The sequence below is a fragment of the Mustela lutreola genome, chromosome 3 (genome assembly GCF_030435805.1).
Source record: "Mustela lutreola isolate mMusLut2 chromosome 3, mMusLut2.pri, whole genome shotgun sequence".
In the NCBI taxonomy this organism is placed as follows: domain Eukaryota; kingdom Metazoa; phylum Chordata; class Mammalia; order Carnivora; family Mustelidae; genus Mustela; species Mustela lutreola.
Window position 1 is genome coordinate 15440912 of NC_081292.1, and position 17533 is coordinate 15458444.

Below are 17533 nucleotides of genomic sequence, written 5' to 3' on the forward strand. Positions count from 1 at the left end.
GAGATAATTAGGTTTAGATGCCCTGAGGCTAGAGCCCTCAGGAAAGGATTAGTGTCCTTATTAGGAGAGGAAGAGACACCCCAGTTCTCTCCACCACGTGAGGACATAGCAAGAAGAGGGGTGACTGAAAACCAGAAAGAGGGCCCTTATCAGCATCCAACCATCCTAGCTTCCCAATCTCTGACTTCTAGTCTCCAAAAGTGTGAAAATAAATTTCTGTTGTTTAAGCCACTAGTCTACACTGTTTTTTAACAGCAGTTAGAGTTGACAAAACACATGATGTATATAAGGAATAATATAATCCAGGCTAAGTGGGAGTGTCTACCACATAGAAGCTATCTTCATTATGTGCAAGCAAAATTCACATTACTCTAATGCAACTCTACATTTGCAGAGACTTGGGCAAAAACTTCCTTCTGTAACTCTGGAGTATTTCCAGGGAGAAGATTCAGAATGAGAAGCAAAGGGAATACATGGAGTAGACCCACTCTTCCCTCTTTCTCCCACTAAGTACAGTTAAGTACATAATTCACAGGACACCCCCCCTTCCCCAAAGAATCATCTTGCCCAAAATGTCAATGATGGGGTGGTTGAGAAACCTTGGGTTTAAATCAACCTCCTCTTGGAGCCTTCCCCAGTAACAATAAACTCTTTGTTCCCTGTACCTATAGTTTCCAAGAAAGTTTAAAACAGGGCTTCCTGAGTTTTTCCCCAAGCATGTTATTTTGCCTCCACTAACAGGTCTTGTCTTTGGCCATTCTGGCTGCTGTAACGAAACACCAGACTAGGTAGCTTATTTATAAACAACAGAAATTTCTCTCTCACAGTTCTGAAGGCTGGAAAGTCCAAGACCAAGGTGCCAAAAAGGTCAAGGTCTGGTGAAGGCCCTCTTCCTGGTTCAGAGGCCCCATGCCTTCTCACTCTTTGTCTTCCTTCACACAGTAGAAGGTGCAAGGGAGCTTTGAGGAGCCTCTTTTACAAAGGCACTAATTCCATTCAGGAGGGCTCCACCCTCTTGACCTAAGCACCTCTCAAAGGCCCCACATCCAAATACCATCACACTGATACTAGCATCTCAACATATGAATGAGGGAAGCCGAAAGCCACACATTCTCAGACCCCAGCAGGTCTAAGATGGGCTTCAGGCAGGAGCCGTCAGTTATTACGGTTTCCCTCTCTCATCTTTCTGCACAGCACAGTGATAGGCAAAGAGCAAACAATTTACACACATTCTGCTGAATCTCCTTCAAATCACAGGGGCCTGTACAAGTCCAGGCAAAGCTGTCTCCTTCTTCGAGATGCAAGGATCCGTCTTTCTTTATGAAACCTTCTCTTACCCATATATGCAATAGCTTGCTCCCTCCCCCATGCTACTACTCTCCCTCTCTCTCCCTTACACACACACACACACTTCTTTATAAAACTCAGTAAAACTCATCACAATCATTTGTTCACATGACTGGCCGTCACTCTTCACCCAGCTTATACTAGAACTCTGACACGTTCCACAGCAGACAGCTCCCCACACAAAACAGGCAATCGGTAAAGAACTGAGGGGAGTCACCACAGTAACAGCGACCACCTTTCCGAGGTCCTCTCCAGTGCGCCATAACCTGCTGCCTGGCGCTTCACTCTTATTGTCGCTAAGGTTCTCAACCATTTCTAGAAGAGAAAAGGGAAACTGAGGCCCAGAGAGCTTATTTGAACGACCTGTCCGAGGCGCAGCTTTTGAAGACAGCTCAAACCACATTACCCTGCATCAATAATTCGTGAACTTCCCCCCACTCGGATCGAAGGATGGAGAGATGACGCCTCAGGAAGGGAGGCAGCCTGCCCGAGCCTCCCTGCTCGACGTGCAAAGAGCCAGGCAGGACCACAGCCCAGGCGGACAGACCCCAGCTCAGGGCACCCGCGGAGAGTCCGAGAGGGAGGAGACACTTCCCGCCACCCTCGCCGTCGCCACCCCGAGCTTCTGCCTTACCTGGACGCCCGACCCAGCTCGGTCTCGCTGCACCCGGACTGTCCACACCGGACCCCAACTGCTTCCTCAACTCCCTTCCCCAGTCGCTGAAACTGCGAGCGCGGGCTCGGGCGTCATCAGCCGTCGCCCGCCAGCGGTCACATGACGCCCCGCCTCGCTCTCCGGCCCTCTGGTCATGTGACCGCCAGGGGAGCCAGAGGCGGAAGCCGGGGTCTCGCCGGCTGGCGATCCGGGGCTGCGGACAGAGGGGTACCCGTGCGGAGAGGGAGGGGTCGGGACCCGGGTGCCGACCTCGCCCGCGATCGACGGCCGCACAGGTGCGTACTGGCGCGGCCCGGGTGACAGGTGAGTTGGGGCGGGATGCGCTCTGCGTTCCGTCCCTCTGCCCCTCCCCAGCCCCGGGCAGGGCCGCGCGGGCCGGAGGGACGTGTGTGGCGTGGGGTGCCGTCTGGATGCAGAGCCTGGTTTGGAGGACTGAGGGGCCTCCGATGGCGGGGCTGCAGTCCAGGCTGTCCACCTCCACGTAGGTGGAAATGATTTTCCACGCTGTCTGGGCGGCTTTGGGAAGTGATACTCAGCTGCTTGTCCCGCATCTGATCATTCCATGTTCTTAAGAGCCGTGCTGGGTAGACATTGTTATTCCTGCATTCTCTGTGGAGAAAACGGAGCGGTTGGCGAGGGGCTTTAGAGTCTGAGGGACCTGAGTTTGAATTCTAGTTCTGCCGTCGGCTGTGCTTTTGAGCAAGTCATTGTTCCCTCTGTGCACCTTAATTCCCTCACCTGTGTCATGCTGGTGCCAAAGTTCTCTGCATTTCGGAAAATAGTTCCGAGGGTCCTGACTGGTGTAAGGGACGGTTGAAAGCATAAACCAAGTCACGGAGCCCGTAATGGAGCCGGATTTCCCGATTCCAGGTGCACGGAGTTTCCTCCAACATAGGTGATGGGGTCGTGAGAAGGGACGGAGAGGTGTTTCTGCCTCTCCCCACAACCAGGAGCGCCTTCTGTTTTTCCATCTCCTGTCTTTTCCTGGATTTATGAATGGGACTAGAGTGATCAGGCTTGTTTCAGAACTTTTCTGGAAGAGAGTTGTCAGTCACTTTTATCTTGATAAACAACCATTACATTTTGTTCCTGATAATGGATAAGTGGAGACCAGTGCTTCCTTCTTTATGGAACTGAGGTTTTATGAAAGGATAAAAATAGACCTATCTTCTTTTGTCCTCTGAGTAGGGCACACAGTGGTTTGTCCCAGGGCAATTTAATTTCCTTCAGATTTCAGTTCTGTACTTACTGGGTAATTAATTGGCAGATGATGCCGTGCTGCATTCTTGAAAGATGTTCTCCTTTGTCTAGGCTTATTTTCCAAACTGCAAACCACAGCTCCATACCAAATTCTTTAAAATAAGTTGTGGCTGCTTTTGGGGGTGCCTTGTAAAAGAAAAGTAGGCAATTGAGTAGGCTCTCTGATTTCATTTCATGCCAAGTAGTAACACCGTCTGTATGGAGAAAAACTGGCCTTTATGAATTTTCTTCATCTCTAGAACCAAGAGAACCACTAAATGGAAGATTTAATATAGGTTCTCCTATAGTGTTTTTCTGCACCTCATTCTAGAGTGATTTTTTTTTTTTTTAAATCTCAACTAAGTCTTAGCACCTTCTATAAAGCCACCAAATTCTGAGATCACTGCCACACCATTAGACATCTTTAGTGTTGGTTCTTAGGTTCTGTTCTTTACGGCAAGTTTTTAAACCAGCAGTGGGGTATCTACCAAATACTCTGACCAAATAATATTTTGAATGTTGCCTACAGTGTAAGGGTTTTAAGAATTAAAATAAGCGGTAAACAAAAGTCTTGACCTATGTCATTATTCCAGGCCTAAGCGAACCTGACAGTCTGCATGCAGGTGCTGAGTGTATCTGTTCGTCCTTTTTTGGGGGGGTGGTAGGGGAAGGAGTCAGGTAATGTTATTTTGCTTTAAGGTATTTTCTCCATGGTCCCAGTGTCTATCCTGTATTGAGATCCAAAATCTGGTAGCAGTGACCAATTAAACATAGCTTGCTCGTCTTACAAGTGTGTCCTGGAGTTTCATCCTGCTTAGGCCTGGGTCTTCAGAAGACTTCAGTGACTTTTTTTTTCCCATTTGTCATTATTTTCCCCCTTCCCTTGTATCACTTTCTCAGCCAGACCATTCCAGTGCAAAAAATGGGATGAAATTGGGGTGCCTGGCTGGCTCAGACAGTAGAGCATGTGGTTTTTGACCTCAGGGTGAGTTTGAACCCCACTCTGGGGGTAGAGTTTACTTTAAAAAAAAATGGAATGAAAAAAATGAAATTATCTGAAATTCAGTGTGTTAAAGATCAGTTTGGCTTAACAAGTAAATATCATGAGAAAATGAAAGGACTTGTTAATAATTTATGCCTTAATGTGTACTAAAGGATACCCTCATGAGACAAAGTTCTAGACAACCGTAGTGGCTTCTCAGCATTCCCTGCTCTTGGACTAACCCCATCCACCTCCTCTGATCTGCACGTCTGTCCTTTGTTCACTCTGCACTAGCCACATCAGCCACTTGGCTGTTCCTTAAGCACATTGAACACATGGCTGACCTGGGGCTTTTGCATTTACTTGTAAACCTGCTTGGAATGCCCTTCTTCCTGATGATTACCGATTGTAAAATAGCAAACTACCCCAAAACCTAGAGGCTTAAGACAAAAAGAAAAAAAGAAAAAAGAAAATATCTATTGGCTTATAGTTTCTGTGGTCAGAAATCGGTGATGTGGTTTAGCTAGGTGCCTTTGGCTCAGGGGCTCTTGGGAGGTTTAGTCTGGCTGTGAATAGAAGCTGTCATCTTATCTGAAGACTCAGCTGGAGTTCTGAAGGGGGGTCCGTGTTCAAGCTCATTCAAGTGGTTGTTGGCAGGCCTCTCACTCTCTCATCACTGGGCTCTCTCACAACATGACAGCTTCCTTCCTCCAGAACAAACAAACTAGGGAGGATGCCCCAGCCAGAAGTCACCATTTTTTGGTGATCTAATCTCAGAAGTCGTATCTTTCATATCTGCCTTATTCTGTTCCTTAGGAGTCAGTAAGTCACATTCAAGGAAAGGGGCCCACCCAAGGGCATGAACAAGGAGGTGGAGGTCATCAGGGATTGCCCTAGGGGCTGCTCACCACACTCAAATCCCCTTCCTGCTTGCTTCCTCATTTCCTTCTGGTCCCTGCTCAAATATCTTACCAGAGAGGCTTTGACAAACTTTGTAAAACGGCCCACACTCCATTTCTTTATCATGCAGTTCTTCACAGCAGTGATCACAGCCTGATACATAATGCATTTATTTATTATCTCTGCCCCACTCCCAGTAGTATGTAGGCTTTATGGGAGCAAGAATTTAGTTCTGTTCACTGCAGTATCCTCAGGTCCTAAAACCATGCTTGACACCTGGGAGGCACTGGGTGCATATTTGTTGAATGAATGAGTCTGTCAATGCTTCCACCTGTTAGAATCCAAAAGGCAACTAGCAGTAGATAACCCATAAAAATAGTTCATTTTACAAGGATCGCAGAGGTCGGTAGTGCCACAGTTGAATCAGCAAGTCAAGAACATTAACAAGAATTTAGATTCTTTCTCTTCTTCCAAACCACCACCAGCAGGTTTTTGCCTTTTTTTCTTTTAGGCTTGTCACCCCGTAACCTTGCCTTGTCAGGCAAGATGTGTTCATTGGACCACATTCAAAGGCAAGAAAGAGAGGGTTTAGCCAAAGGAAAAAGAGGAATTTCTCTTCATGCTTCTTCCCTTGTACCAAGAGGAAAAAGAATACATTTCCCATAAGGCCTACCATAGACTTCTTACATCTCATTGGCCGAATTGAGTCACATGTCTAACCTACTTTCAGGGGCTTTGGGAAAATAAGGACCCACTTGTTTCCTCCTCTATAGGAAGAAAGGAAAAGGCGGGAGGACGTTCTTGTTGGAGAGCCAACAACCTCCCAGTAAATTAAAACATTCCTAAGTATTGAATTAATAATAAGAGACTTACAGAAGAGAGAAAGAAAACCTTTAAGGATTATACAAAGCTTCCAGGTACTAGATAACTATAGTAGGTAGCTCAACATGAGCAAACTTTGAACATATGTGACAGGGGTTGGGGAATGTTTTGCTAGGACTGCAGAGGAAGCCCCCCTCCTGTCAAAAAAGTCTTTCCACATCTGGTTTTGTGTGCAATGAAATCCTCATTATTTCATTGTTCCCTATTTGAGTCCCTGCAGCTGCATTACATATGAACATAAAAGTTGGCATTGATATAAAAATTGTAATGAGTTGACCACTTAGAATCTTATTTCTTCTTACTCAGATATTTGTGTCCTAAAGGGTCTAGTAGGTTGAATTCTTATATTTTTGTTGGTCAGTCTTCTTAATGTCATGTTGATAGAACACAGTACCAGTACAAAATTCAAGTGCAAATCCTGAGAAGTACACAGGCCTTCATGAAGCTGAAAAATAATTGAGGCTTCCCTGAAGTTGACCACAGTGACCTAGCTAAATTAACAGTTAGAGGAGAGAAATACAAAAAAGATGATGACAAAATGAACATTTCCAAAGATAATGATTTGAAAAAGGTTTGGGAGAAGACTTTGGGAAAGTGAATGCTATCTTGAACATTTTTTACAAAAATTATCTTTTTCTAAGATCGTGCTATGAGAGTCAACCATGGAATAAAAGATACTGTATTATCAAAGTCACAATTTGGTGAAATCAACTTTTGACTCATTCTTGGTTTTGAATATATTGAATTAGAATATATTTTACCCTAAATTTTGTTATGTGTGAAACTTACTTTCATAAGTTTTAATGGTACCATTCCGAGATACCTTTCTAATCAAAACTTTTCCACAGCTTAGCCCAAAATATTTGCCCTTACTTTAAAGTCACTCAGTAGTATTCCTCGGGTGTATGTTAGCCTCCTCTACCTGACATATGAGAAAAACATTTTTAAAAGTTGTTCTCTTTCCTAATTCTGGTGGATCTGAAGACATAATTCTCTTTTTCCAAAGGTAAAACAAGTGTAAGCAAAGGTAGAACAACTCCTGCAAGGAAAACGTAATGATCAGTGCCCAGTTTAGGGCACATTGGTAGCACAAATGCTCAGTGGGTCCTCTCAAGCTCAGGGATCAGCTTCATCAGGTCTTTTCTCATGGGGAGAAGTGGATAAGGGATCAAGAAAGAGGCTGAGTGTACATTGAGCAAAGTCCCTCAACATGGAAAAGTAGAAGAGTGGAGGATAAATGCCCTCCCCTCATATCGGAACTCATTCTTTTTTTTTTTTTTTTAACAATTAATTATTTGAGAGAGAGAGCATGAGCTGAGGGTGGCGGACAGGGAAGGGAGAAGGAAAAGCAGACTCCCCGCTGAGCAGGGAGCCCGATGTGGGGCTCGATCCCAGGACCCTGGCATCATGACTTGAGCCGAAGGCAGGCACTTACCTGGCTGAGTCACCCAGGCACCCCTCTTGTTTGTTTTAATTTCTCTTAAGTGGGTTAGGGAGGAAAATCTTACGGATATGTTACACGCACTCCCTTTACAAATAGAGGTTTTTATACTTTTCTTTTGGGATACAGGTTTTTTAATGGAGCAGCCAATTGTCAACAGACCTGGATTCATCTCGTGATTTATAGACGCCAGCTCTGAGCCCGTGAAACATTCCTACCAGCCAGGCCCTGAATAGAGTACATCCTCCCCATCATGTTGGACTTTCTAGCTGAGAACAACCTCTGTGGCCAGGCAATCCTCAGGATTGTTTCCTGTGGCAACGCCATCATTGCTGAACTTTTGAGGCTTTCTGAGTTTATTCCCGCTGTGTTCAGATACAGAGACCGAGCCGATCAACAGAAATACGGAGATATCATATTTGATTTCAGCTATTTTAAGGTAATCTTCCTCCATCGCATTTTTACCACCATATTGTCTGTAAAAGCATGCTTTCCCTGGGAACCATGAGATTCTGAAAGGTGAAGTAATTATGGAGAAAGAGTTAAAGAGGAAAGCTTTTAAACCAAATTTAGTATCAGCAAACTAACTGGAAAATAATATAAATGCATCGTGTGGCAGCCCTAATATAATCAAACTTTTAAAAAGATAACTTTGGTATAATGTACTTCACAACCAAGTACCCCACACGTAAAAGCATGCGAATCATGGTTATAGTTCAAGTTCATTTCTTTCAAAGGATTTTGCATCTAGGCTTCTGTTTTCTTCATTACTTTCTGTCGCTCTGCTTTCAATTTTTGATATCCCTTTGAAGGCAGAAGAGCAGATTTTTAAAAGGCTATTTAGAAATTTTACCCACAAGTATGCTTTTATTGCCATTTCACATAAATGTGTTTTTCTTCTCAGGGTCCAGAATTATGGGAAAGCAAGCTGGAAGCTAAGCCAGAGCTACAGGATTTAGATGAAGAATTTCGTGAAAACAACATAGAAATTGTGACCAGATTTTATTTAGCATTTCAAAGTGTGCATAAATATATTGTAGACTTAAACAGGTATTGATTACTTCAGCAATAGCTTATTCTGGTAGTAAAGAGTGGGAAAGGGACATGCTAGAAAATGGGCATCTTTCTCCGTTATCATACTCTCTTCCCACCTCTCCCATACATAAGTGTCTTTCCTTCCTGTGGCACTGGTCATCTGAAGTATTTTAGAGTTTTATCGTGCTTTTCCTGCTCTTGTGAAGTAGCATAAGAATTGTGCTTTGTGCTGTCATACGGCTTGCTTGCTTTATTTTCATTGACATATAGTTGACACACAGTGTTTCATTAGTATCCGTAGTACAGCCCAGTGATTTGATAACTCTGTTTGCTCTGCTCCCCGCAAGTGCAGCTACTCTCTGTGCCCATGCAGCGTATCACTACCATTGCTACATTGCCCGTGCTGTACTATTCACCCCCACGACTTACTCATTCCCTAACTAGAAGCCCGTACCTCCCACTCCCCTCACCCACTTTGCCCATGCCCCCCCAATTCCTTTCCCTTCTGGCAACCATCAAACTGTTTCCTGTATTACGTCATGTAGCTTTCAATCCTGTAGTTTATGACCATATTTTAATGTCTTATATATGAAAAGTGGAGAGAAAGGAACTTATTTTTATAGGCTTGGTAACCATAACTTCCTTCTTCTCCCTAACTACACAGTATTCTCTTCGTTTCAGCCCTTAAGAATTCACTATGCATCAGCTTTAAACTAACTACTCCATGTTTTTATAGCGTGACTCCTAAGATATTTGTAATTCATAAATTAAGACTAGGGACTACTCGGAGTAGCCAGTGTTAGCAGCCCGTGGCCCGAAATGACTATGAGTTCCAGCTCACAAGTTCATTCTTAAGAGCACGAAGGGCCACAGACTATTTGAAGGCCAGGAGGCCTGGTATCTTGCCTCATCTTTTAAAAAATCTTTACATTCCTTCTTCAAAGGTGTTCAAGTTTTCATTAGAATGAATAACTTGCTCTGGGGTTTCATTTCTAGATATCTAGATGATCTCAATGAAGGTGTTTATATTCAGCAAACTTTAGAAACTGTGCTTCTCAATGAAGATGGAAAACAACTTCTAGTAAGTAATAGTAACCATTTAAAATAGAAAGTTGAGAATGTCCAGCTTAGCATCACTTTTTTCCCTTAAGTCCCAAAGACATGCAAAGTACCCTTCTTTAAAGAGAAGCAAAATAAACTGACAGTTATCTTCTAGTCAACAGTATCTGAACTTAGAACATAGCAGACCGAACAGAATTACAAGTGAGTAGAACTCACGTGGAGGTTATGAACTTCCTCAGTGTAACAGTCTTATCTTCTTTCTCTTTCGCATCCCAGACATCTAGCTTTAGGAAGTAGTACGTAATAATCATTTAAAAAATGTTTGTTAAATATGTAAAGGATTTAGGGGGACTCCTTTTGGGGTCCCTAGCCAAATATCTAAAGTAGGCCACCTGAAAGGTAATCACTGCGAATTAAAATTTATTGCACATACACTTTTCAAAGCCCATTCTGTACAGAAGTTGAGAACCCTTTGGAGAAACCTGCATTCTCCCTGTAATATAAAGCTTTCAGGAGGAAAGGGAACAAAGTGATTCTTTTTAATTAACCCTCATCGACCTTATTCCGTAAGAATGTATACTCCTTTGAGTTTGGCCACCTTCTTCCTGTCTTCGTAGTGTGAAGCACTATACTTATATGGAGTTATGCTGCTGGTCATCGACCAAAAGATTGAAGGAGAAGTCAGAGAGAGAATGCTGGTGTCTTACTATCGATACAGGTATCCTGGGGCTAGGACTGCATCCTCCCAAAGCTTTGCTATTGGTAAAATGCACTGAAGGTTTCCAAACTACTTATACTGGGAACAGCAGCAATATGATCTAGAATGTTCTGAACATAGTGTAGAACTGTAATGATTACTCTATATTTTACATCATCATAATAATAGACTATATGTCACATAATCTACATATATTCCATATAAAAGAGCTAGATACTGTAGATTATTAGAGATATACAGATTATCATGTCCATGATGGTACCTCAGCTTAAAAAAAAATAAAAAAGGAATCTGAAGTTTCTTTATCTTAAAGATAGATAAATTTGGGAATTTTGGAAGTCTAATGAATACCTTTTTTTTTTTTTTAAGTTTTTAAATATTACTCCTGGGCAGATGTAAGGAAACAAGTATGTTTTCTGTTGTCATTTTTAGGTTCATGACTTTGGAAAGGTATCAGTCCAGGTTAGGAAGTGAATTTATACACACACACAGCAACAGAAGCAACAGCACGTATCACAGTCATGTGTTTTGTATGTTTGTATTGAGCTGCAACGTCAAGAAGTTGGGTCTTTAAATCAAAAGCCACCTCAAAGCTCTGTTATTCCAGTATTTACCGCGTGGGTTTCAGTTTGTTAAATTAATGAGTCAAAACTTGGATTCAAGGTCAATGTTAAAAATAGTCACCATTCAGGGAAGAAACAGATGATAAGCAGGAATCAAGAACCTGAGTTAAAAGATGGCACAGATTAGAGTGAACATTCTTAAACGTAGAAATTAAGGTAAAATAAATAGGGCAAAGGGACAGATCCTCAACAGAGAGGGATCGCTGGAGACATTGTATCTTCAGCAGGAGCTGGGACCCCCTCAGCCTGACATTCCCCTCAGGCTACTCAGCTACCCTGTTTGCTTTGGCTTCATGCATATGTGAGGAGCGCGTGATTCATTCACAGCAGTTTGACCACAAGCTGTTTTAACATCCATGTCTTTTAAAATGAACTTTGAGTGGCCTTGCCCATATTTCCCAAAGTGCCTGGAAAAACAAAAGCAGTAAATAACATCAAGAAGAAGTGAAAAGAAAAATAAAAAAGAAAGAAAGAAAAAAAAAGGTTTATCAAGCCCAGCTCTGACAGTCCAGCTTTGTCCGTTTGGGTACAACAGCTAATTCATTAGAATGTATGGATCCATTACTGAAATGACACCGAACAGATGTAAGGCAGAGTTGTGGGGAAGGAGATTTTTACATCAAATAGGAGGTCATCTTCAAGTCTTAGATTCTTTAGGTCTCTCTGAGGGATTACTACTCCACACCCCCCTGAAAACCAGAGGTGTTTTGACTAAATCTCTGTAGAAGGTGCACCTTGCCAAGAAAGAACCAGTTATTGCATGCCCCACACTAAGTTGACATCATCTTTTAAAACTATTTTCTAACTTACAAAATGTGGGTGCTGGTTCATGTTCTTTATCTGCGACTTTGAAATCTTTATCTGCGACTCTGAAAAAAATATATGCATGTGTATACACATATACGTGCACAAAGTAACTCATTTGGCAGCAAAGCTGATCTAACCTGAAATCATCTGGAGTCAAAAACCTGAGCAGAGCAGACCCAAGGCTATCAATAGTCCTCACTGATCTCACTTGCATGACTATTCATAAATCTTGCTGCAGAAATACAAATTTGCTGGTCGTGTGATGCCAGTTGAGACCCAGTAGAGTATCACCATATATGCCCTGCTAACTTCTTATATTTGGAAAATGCTGTATCCAGATTTTAGAAAAGGGATTGTGGATTTTAACATAGAACTGACTATATATACGTATAAGAACTCATTTTATGTATGTGCTGTAACAGGCTTTTTGAAAATGTAATTGTGACTCTTAGGGACAGAAATTGGCCAGAAATCTTATCTGAAACCACGTAAGTCAACTTATAATGAAATTCTGCTTTTCTTTTTGGCTTTTGAGTTTCTAATATGTGCCGTTTGTCTGGCCCTTTATTTCCCATTGTGAACATGGCTCAGTGCCGCTCGATCTTCTGCTGATTCAAATATGGATGATATTTGTAAGCTGCTCCGAAGTACAGGTTATTCCAGTCAACCAGGAGCCAAAAGACCACCCAACTACCCTGAGAGTTATTTCCAGAGAGTGCCTATCAATGAAGCCTTCATCAGTATGGTCATAGGCCGACTGAGATCTGATGATATTTATAACCAGGTGGGCATTCAATCTATCAAGATCTTAGTAGTTTCATAGATGGATTTTGCTTTCCTCTTCAAATGATTCCTTCCCTTCCTTCTTCCTCAAAAGAATAAAAGTAGCTAAAAAATTTCAAATTTGGGAAGCTGTACAATGGGACGGTAAAGAAAATGGGGACAATAATTTGGGCAGAATTAGAGATTTCAGGGGGAAGATAGCATTTGATCTGTATTTGGAAAAAAGATGCATTCTTGGCAGTCATTCATTCAAGAAAGAGTTATTGAGTGTGTATTACGAGCTGGCTGCTGGCATCCATTACTGATGAAGGCAGGCCATGGTCCCTGCCCATAACGAGCTTGTAGCTGAAGGAAGAAGATGGGTAACTAAAGGAATTATAGCAGAGTAAGGTGAGTAGTAGAAGGGACCATACAGCATACAACAGGGGCAGCCAGATTACTGTGGGTGGCGAAGGAGGCACGAGGGCAGGTCCAGGCAAGAAGACAGCCTGCGCAGAGCTCTGAAGACCTGTAGCATTTGCAATTTGCCTCACTTTTCTCCCGAGTGTGTGTATCATTCACTTAAGAGGATACCAAAGAAAATTATCTTTGACTTCATTTTCCTAAAAAAATGTAATTTTAGAGTCACCTGGCTGGCTCAGATGGTAGAGCGTGCAACTCTTGACCTCAGGGTTGTGAGTTCAAGCCCCACATGGGGTGTAGAGATTACTTCAAAGTAAAACCTTTTTAAATTTTATTTTATTTTATTTATTTATTTCAGAGAGAGAGAGTATGAGAGAGGAGAGGGTCACTAGGGGGAAACAGACTCCCTGCTGAGCTGGGCACCCGATGCAGGACTCGATCAAGGGACTCCAGGATCGTGACCTGAGCCTAAGGCAGACAGTTAACCAACTGAGCCACCCAGATGCCTCCAAAGTAAAATCTTTAAAAAAACAAAAACAAAAAAACCCACATAATTTTATGTATTATATATTTTTCTTACTAGAATAAGAATTAGACCTGTAATAACTGGGTATCATTTATTATACAGCACAGCTGCTGTGTACAGGTATCCTGCTAGTTTCCTTTATGAATATGTTCAGTATAAATAAAAGACGTTTTTGTGGGTTTTTTTAAGAGTTCAAAATCAAAAGCTACCTGCAGATACTAGGTCTTTATAATATCTTTGGACATTTATTGAGAATTCAGTATCAACCAGACTCGTAGTAGGTTTTCTCATAAACCATTTTCTCTTTCCTCAGAACAGTCCTACAAAGTGGGTAACATTGTCCTCATGTTGCTGTTGAGAAAAATATGGCTTAGGGAGTTTAGTGCCTTTCACAAGCTCATGTAACTAGGTAGCAGAACCATAATTTGAACTCAGGTCTGTATGACTCCGAAGACCACACTGCTTCACTGTCTTTACCCCTTCTGCCTCGTACATGGTCCATGTGTCAAGGCAGTGTGTTTGCGTTTTCTCCTCGCCCCTTGACCTTTATTAACGGCTTACACTGGGGTTGTGCCGTGTGCCCACCCCACTCTGCCCTGTACCTCCCCCATCCCTGGTCATGGCTGATTGGTGGCGGGGAGGGGGTGTTTAAGATGCTTGACCCAAGATGGACCAAGTTCCCTTTCGCCAGGTAACTTGGAATTGGGCCCAAGAAACAATGTCTGATATGGCTTTACTCGCAACATGCAAAATTTGGAGTCTGGGGTAGCCTCGTTCTGTCCTTTGTAAGAACAGTCTGGGGAGAGAGAGCGGGGACAATAAGTGAAGGCTTTCTGGTTCTCAGCTTCCTGAAGCCGGGCCACATTCCTGCCTGCAGGTTCCCTACGACATTGCTGTGTCTGCCCCTGTCGCAGTGTCCTCCTTTTCTGTTTGTAGTCCTTGAAGTGGTAGGTACTCTGGGCAGCTAGGTTTGTAACCCATGAGGCAGTGGAGCCCTAGGAAACACCAGCACCTAAAAGGCAGGCAGATGGAGAACACCCAGCAAAGCAGGGCGACAAGAGGGAGTCTGGGAAACTAGGAGAGAAGCGAAGGGAGAGTGTGAAAAAGAGGCCATTGAATGGAGGGATTGTGAGGTGATGAGTGACTTGAAGAGACTCCAGAGGCTAGGGCAGGCCAAGCTTCAGTGAGCTGTAGGGTCAACTGGGAAGTGAGAAAATGGTGGCAGGGTTTGGGGACATCAGCACCGAGAGATGTCTGTGATAGACACAGAAGTGGACAACTGTCAGGACACGGGGGGTCAAACAGTTTCGTTTCTTTTTCTTGTTTTCTGTTTTTTTGTTTTTTATTTTTTTGAGGAAAAGACTTCAAATTGCAGCAGAGTCAGGGGTGGGAAGGAAGATTAGCAGTAAGAAGGCAGGCCCTGGTTACACGGTATTCCTCGCACTGCTGCCCTCTGAGAATTGCTCCCAGGGCCCAGGGACCCCTGTTGGGAGATGGCCGTCCTAGAACCTGGTTGCTTACCTGGCACACGCATGAATTCAGATGTCACCGACTGTTGCCTCTTTGCGGGGTTGTGTGCTTCGCAGGTCTCTGCATACCCTTTGCCCGAGCACCGCAGCACGGCCTTGGCAACTCAAGCCGCCATGCTGTACGTGATCCTCTACTTCGAACCTTCCATCCTTCACACGCACCAGGCAAAGATGAGAGAGATTGTGGACAAATACTTTCCAGATAATTGGGCAAGTATTACTATCAGTCTTATTTTTTTCCTCTGTAATAACCTTGTTAGGGAACCGATTTTCTGTTCTTTTGGCCTTTAGCCAAAAGAGGTCATAATGTTGTAAATAATGAGACATACAGTCACTTAGCTAAAATTGTATGTTGAGAATCTTAGAAATGATAACATGAAGGAATAAGTCAGGAAAACTTCTGAAAAACAGTTTTTTTTTTCTTAAAATGATACTGTCAAGGTAAAACCATGTATTCAAATGTATCTTGTTTTAGTTGCTGAGATTATAACTGTTTCATAAGTATTTCTTTATTCTTTTCTATTTCATGACTCTAAGCTTATAAATCAATCTGTTATTTTTTTTTCAATCTGTTATTTTATGAATAGGAATTTTACTTAATTTTTTTTATTTTTTGTTAAAGATTTTATTTATTCATTTGACAGAAATCACATGTAGGCAGAGAGGCAGGCAGAGAGAGAGAGGAGGAAGCAGGCTCCCCACCGAGCAGAGATCCTGATGTGGGGCTTGATCCCAGGACCCTGACATATATGATTTTAATAAGAATAATCCAAGGTCAATTTATAAATTCACATCCAGTTAAATACTCAAAATATATATAGCAAAAAATAAAATAACTTAAAAATTGATGAAACCATAATCATGATGGGAAATACCTCTTTCTCAATATAATCCTGCTCTTTCAAAAATCCATAATAGATGTTTTGTGTATAGTTGAAAGGATACGTATGAAAATTAGGAAATATCAGATAACAAAGTGAATGGAGTTTAAAAAAACAATTTTAGTCTATGGACTGTATTCTCTTACTGTAGCATTATTACATTAGAAGCCAGTGCTTAAAGGACTCAAATAACTTTTGAGTCAGTCCTTCTTGGACTCAAATAACTTTTGAGTCCAAGAAGGAATCACAGTAGGATGCCTGGGTGGCTCAGTCGGTTGAGGGTTTGTCTTCGGCTCAGGTCATGATCTTTGGGTCCTAGGATCCTGGGATACTAATCACAGTCTTCTCCTTGCTCAGTGGGGAGCCTGCTTCTCACCCTGCCTCTTGCTACCCGTGCTTGTGTGTGCTCTCTATCTGACAGATAAATAAAATCTTCTAAAAAAACAAAAGAGGAAATCTCAATGTCAGAGAAGAAATATGTAGAATCACCCAACATCAAAATACTACAAAGTGAAGCTCGTGGGAATGACTAAAAACTATTCTTCAGAGTAACTGAAGTAAATGAAACCTTAAATATATTTATTTTAAAAATAAGAACAATTAAAAATGAATGAGTTAGAGGGGTACCTGGCTGACTTAGTCAGTGCAGCATGTGACCCTTGATCTTAGGGTTATGGGTTCAAGTCCCACATTGGGTGTAGAGATGACTTAAAAATAAAATTAGAAAAAAATAAATGAGCTAGATATTGAACTTTAAGAAGCTAGAGTAGGTCAAGTGAATGGAAGTCAATAAGCGTATGAGCAGCAGTGTATTGAACTGGACAAGAAGGGAAAGAGAGATGATCAACAACAAAGGCTGGTTTTTTTGAAGACTAATAAAATACTTAGTGAGACTGACCAGAGAGGAAGAAAGAGAGAGAGAGAAGACAAGTTTAAATATGTTAAGATTGAAAAAACAAACCTAAGATAAAATAAAGAGCTTTTAAAAGTATAAGTAAACTTCTAAGCAACTTTGTGCCAATATATTTGAAAACTCTGAAGAAATAGAAAATTTTCTTAAAAATATATAAATACCAAATCTGACTCAAGAAGAAAAAGGAAGTACAACGAGCTGTGACTGTTAAAGAAATGAAATTGGGGATCCGACCTCCCTGCTTAGCCACTCCCACCAAAAAGAGAGGATCCCCAGGACCACAGGATTTCTCCGGCAACTTTTAGCAAAAATAGCAACAAATAATCCCAATTTGATACAGACTGAAGTAGGTGAGTTAAGAACCGCAAAAATATTGCTTTGTTTCCTTTAGTCGAGAGATTCTCACATGAACTGGGGAGCCCTAGGAGTTCCCCAGGCTCGTTCCAGGACTCAGTGAGGTGAAACTGTGTTTGTGATAACACCACAGTGGTCCGAGCCTTCTCCTCTCATCCTTTCCCAAGTGCACTTTGCCTTTCCAGAGGCCCCGAGAGAGTCAACCTCAGGACCCTGACTGAGAGAGCCGAGTGCGAGTGCGGACGTGTTCAGTTAGGCTGGACGTTATAGAGACTCGAAAAAATGGAAAAGTGACACCACCCTTCTCACAAAACTTTTTTGGGAAACCTTTAGTCATTTTTGGTTTTGTTTTTTTAATGAAAAACATTTTATGTTAGCATGTAGTGGGTTTCTTGTTATTTGAAGTGAATTAAATAGTTTTTGAAGTGTCTCA

At 42.3% G+C, this 17533-nt stretch overlaps 2 protein-coding genes across 4 annotated transcripts in view; one reads left to right on the top strand and one right to left on the bottom strand.

Annotated features, from left to right (window-relative positions):
• NSMCE2 (NSE2 (MMS21) homolog, SMC5-SMC6 complex SUMO ligase) overlaps positions 1 to 2128 on the bottom strand; it is a 214161-nt gene extending 212033 nt beyond the window's left edge. For both annotated transcript variants that reach the window (XM_059165640.1, XM_059165639.1), the window contains exon 1: positions 1982 to 2128. The gene's annotated coding sequence lies outside the window, so the exon portion shown is untranslated. The remainder of the gene's footprint in view (positions 1 to 1981) is intronic.
• A 16-nt stretch (positions 2129 to 2144) lies between these two features.
• The window catches only part of WASHC5 (WASH complex subunit 5), a 59255-nt gene continuing 43866 nt past the window's right edge, over positions 2145 to 17533 (top strand). Inside the window, exons 1-7 of one of the 2 annotated variants that reach the window (XM_059165636.1) lie at positions 2145 to 2326; positions 7597 to 7906; positions 8372 to 8517; positions 9499 to 9583; positions 10182 to 10282; positions 12304 to 12496; positions 15010 to 15162. In XM_059165636.1, coding sequence (XP_059021619.1) covers positions 7721 to 7906; positions 8372 to 8517; positions 9499 to 9583; positions 10182 to 10282; positions 12304 to 12496; positions 15010 to 15162 — 864 coding nt within the window. In that variant the 5' untranslated portion in view covers positions 2145 to 2326; positions 7597 to 7720. The remainder of the gene's footprint in view (positions 2327 to 7596; positions 7907 to 8371; positions 8518 to 9498; positions 9584 to 10181; positions 10283 to 12303; positions 12497 to 15009; positions 15163 to 17533) is intronic. The other variant, XM_059165637.1, reaches the window with a different exon arrangement.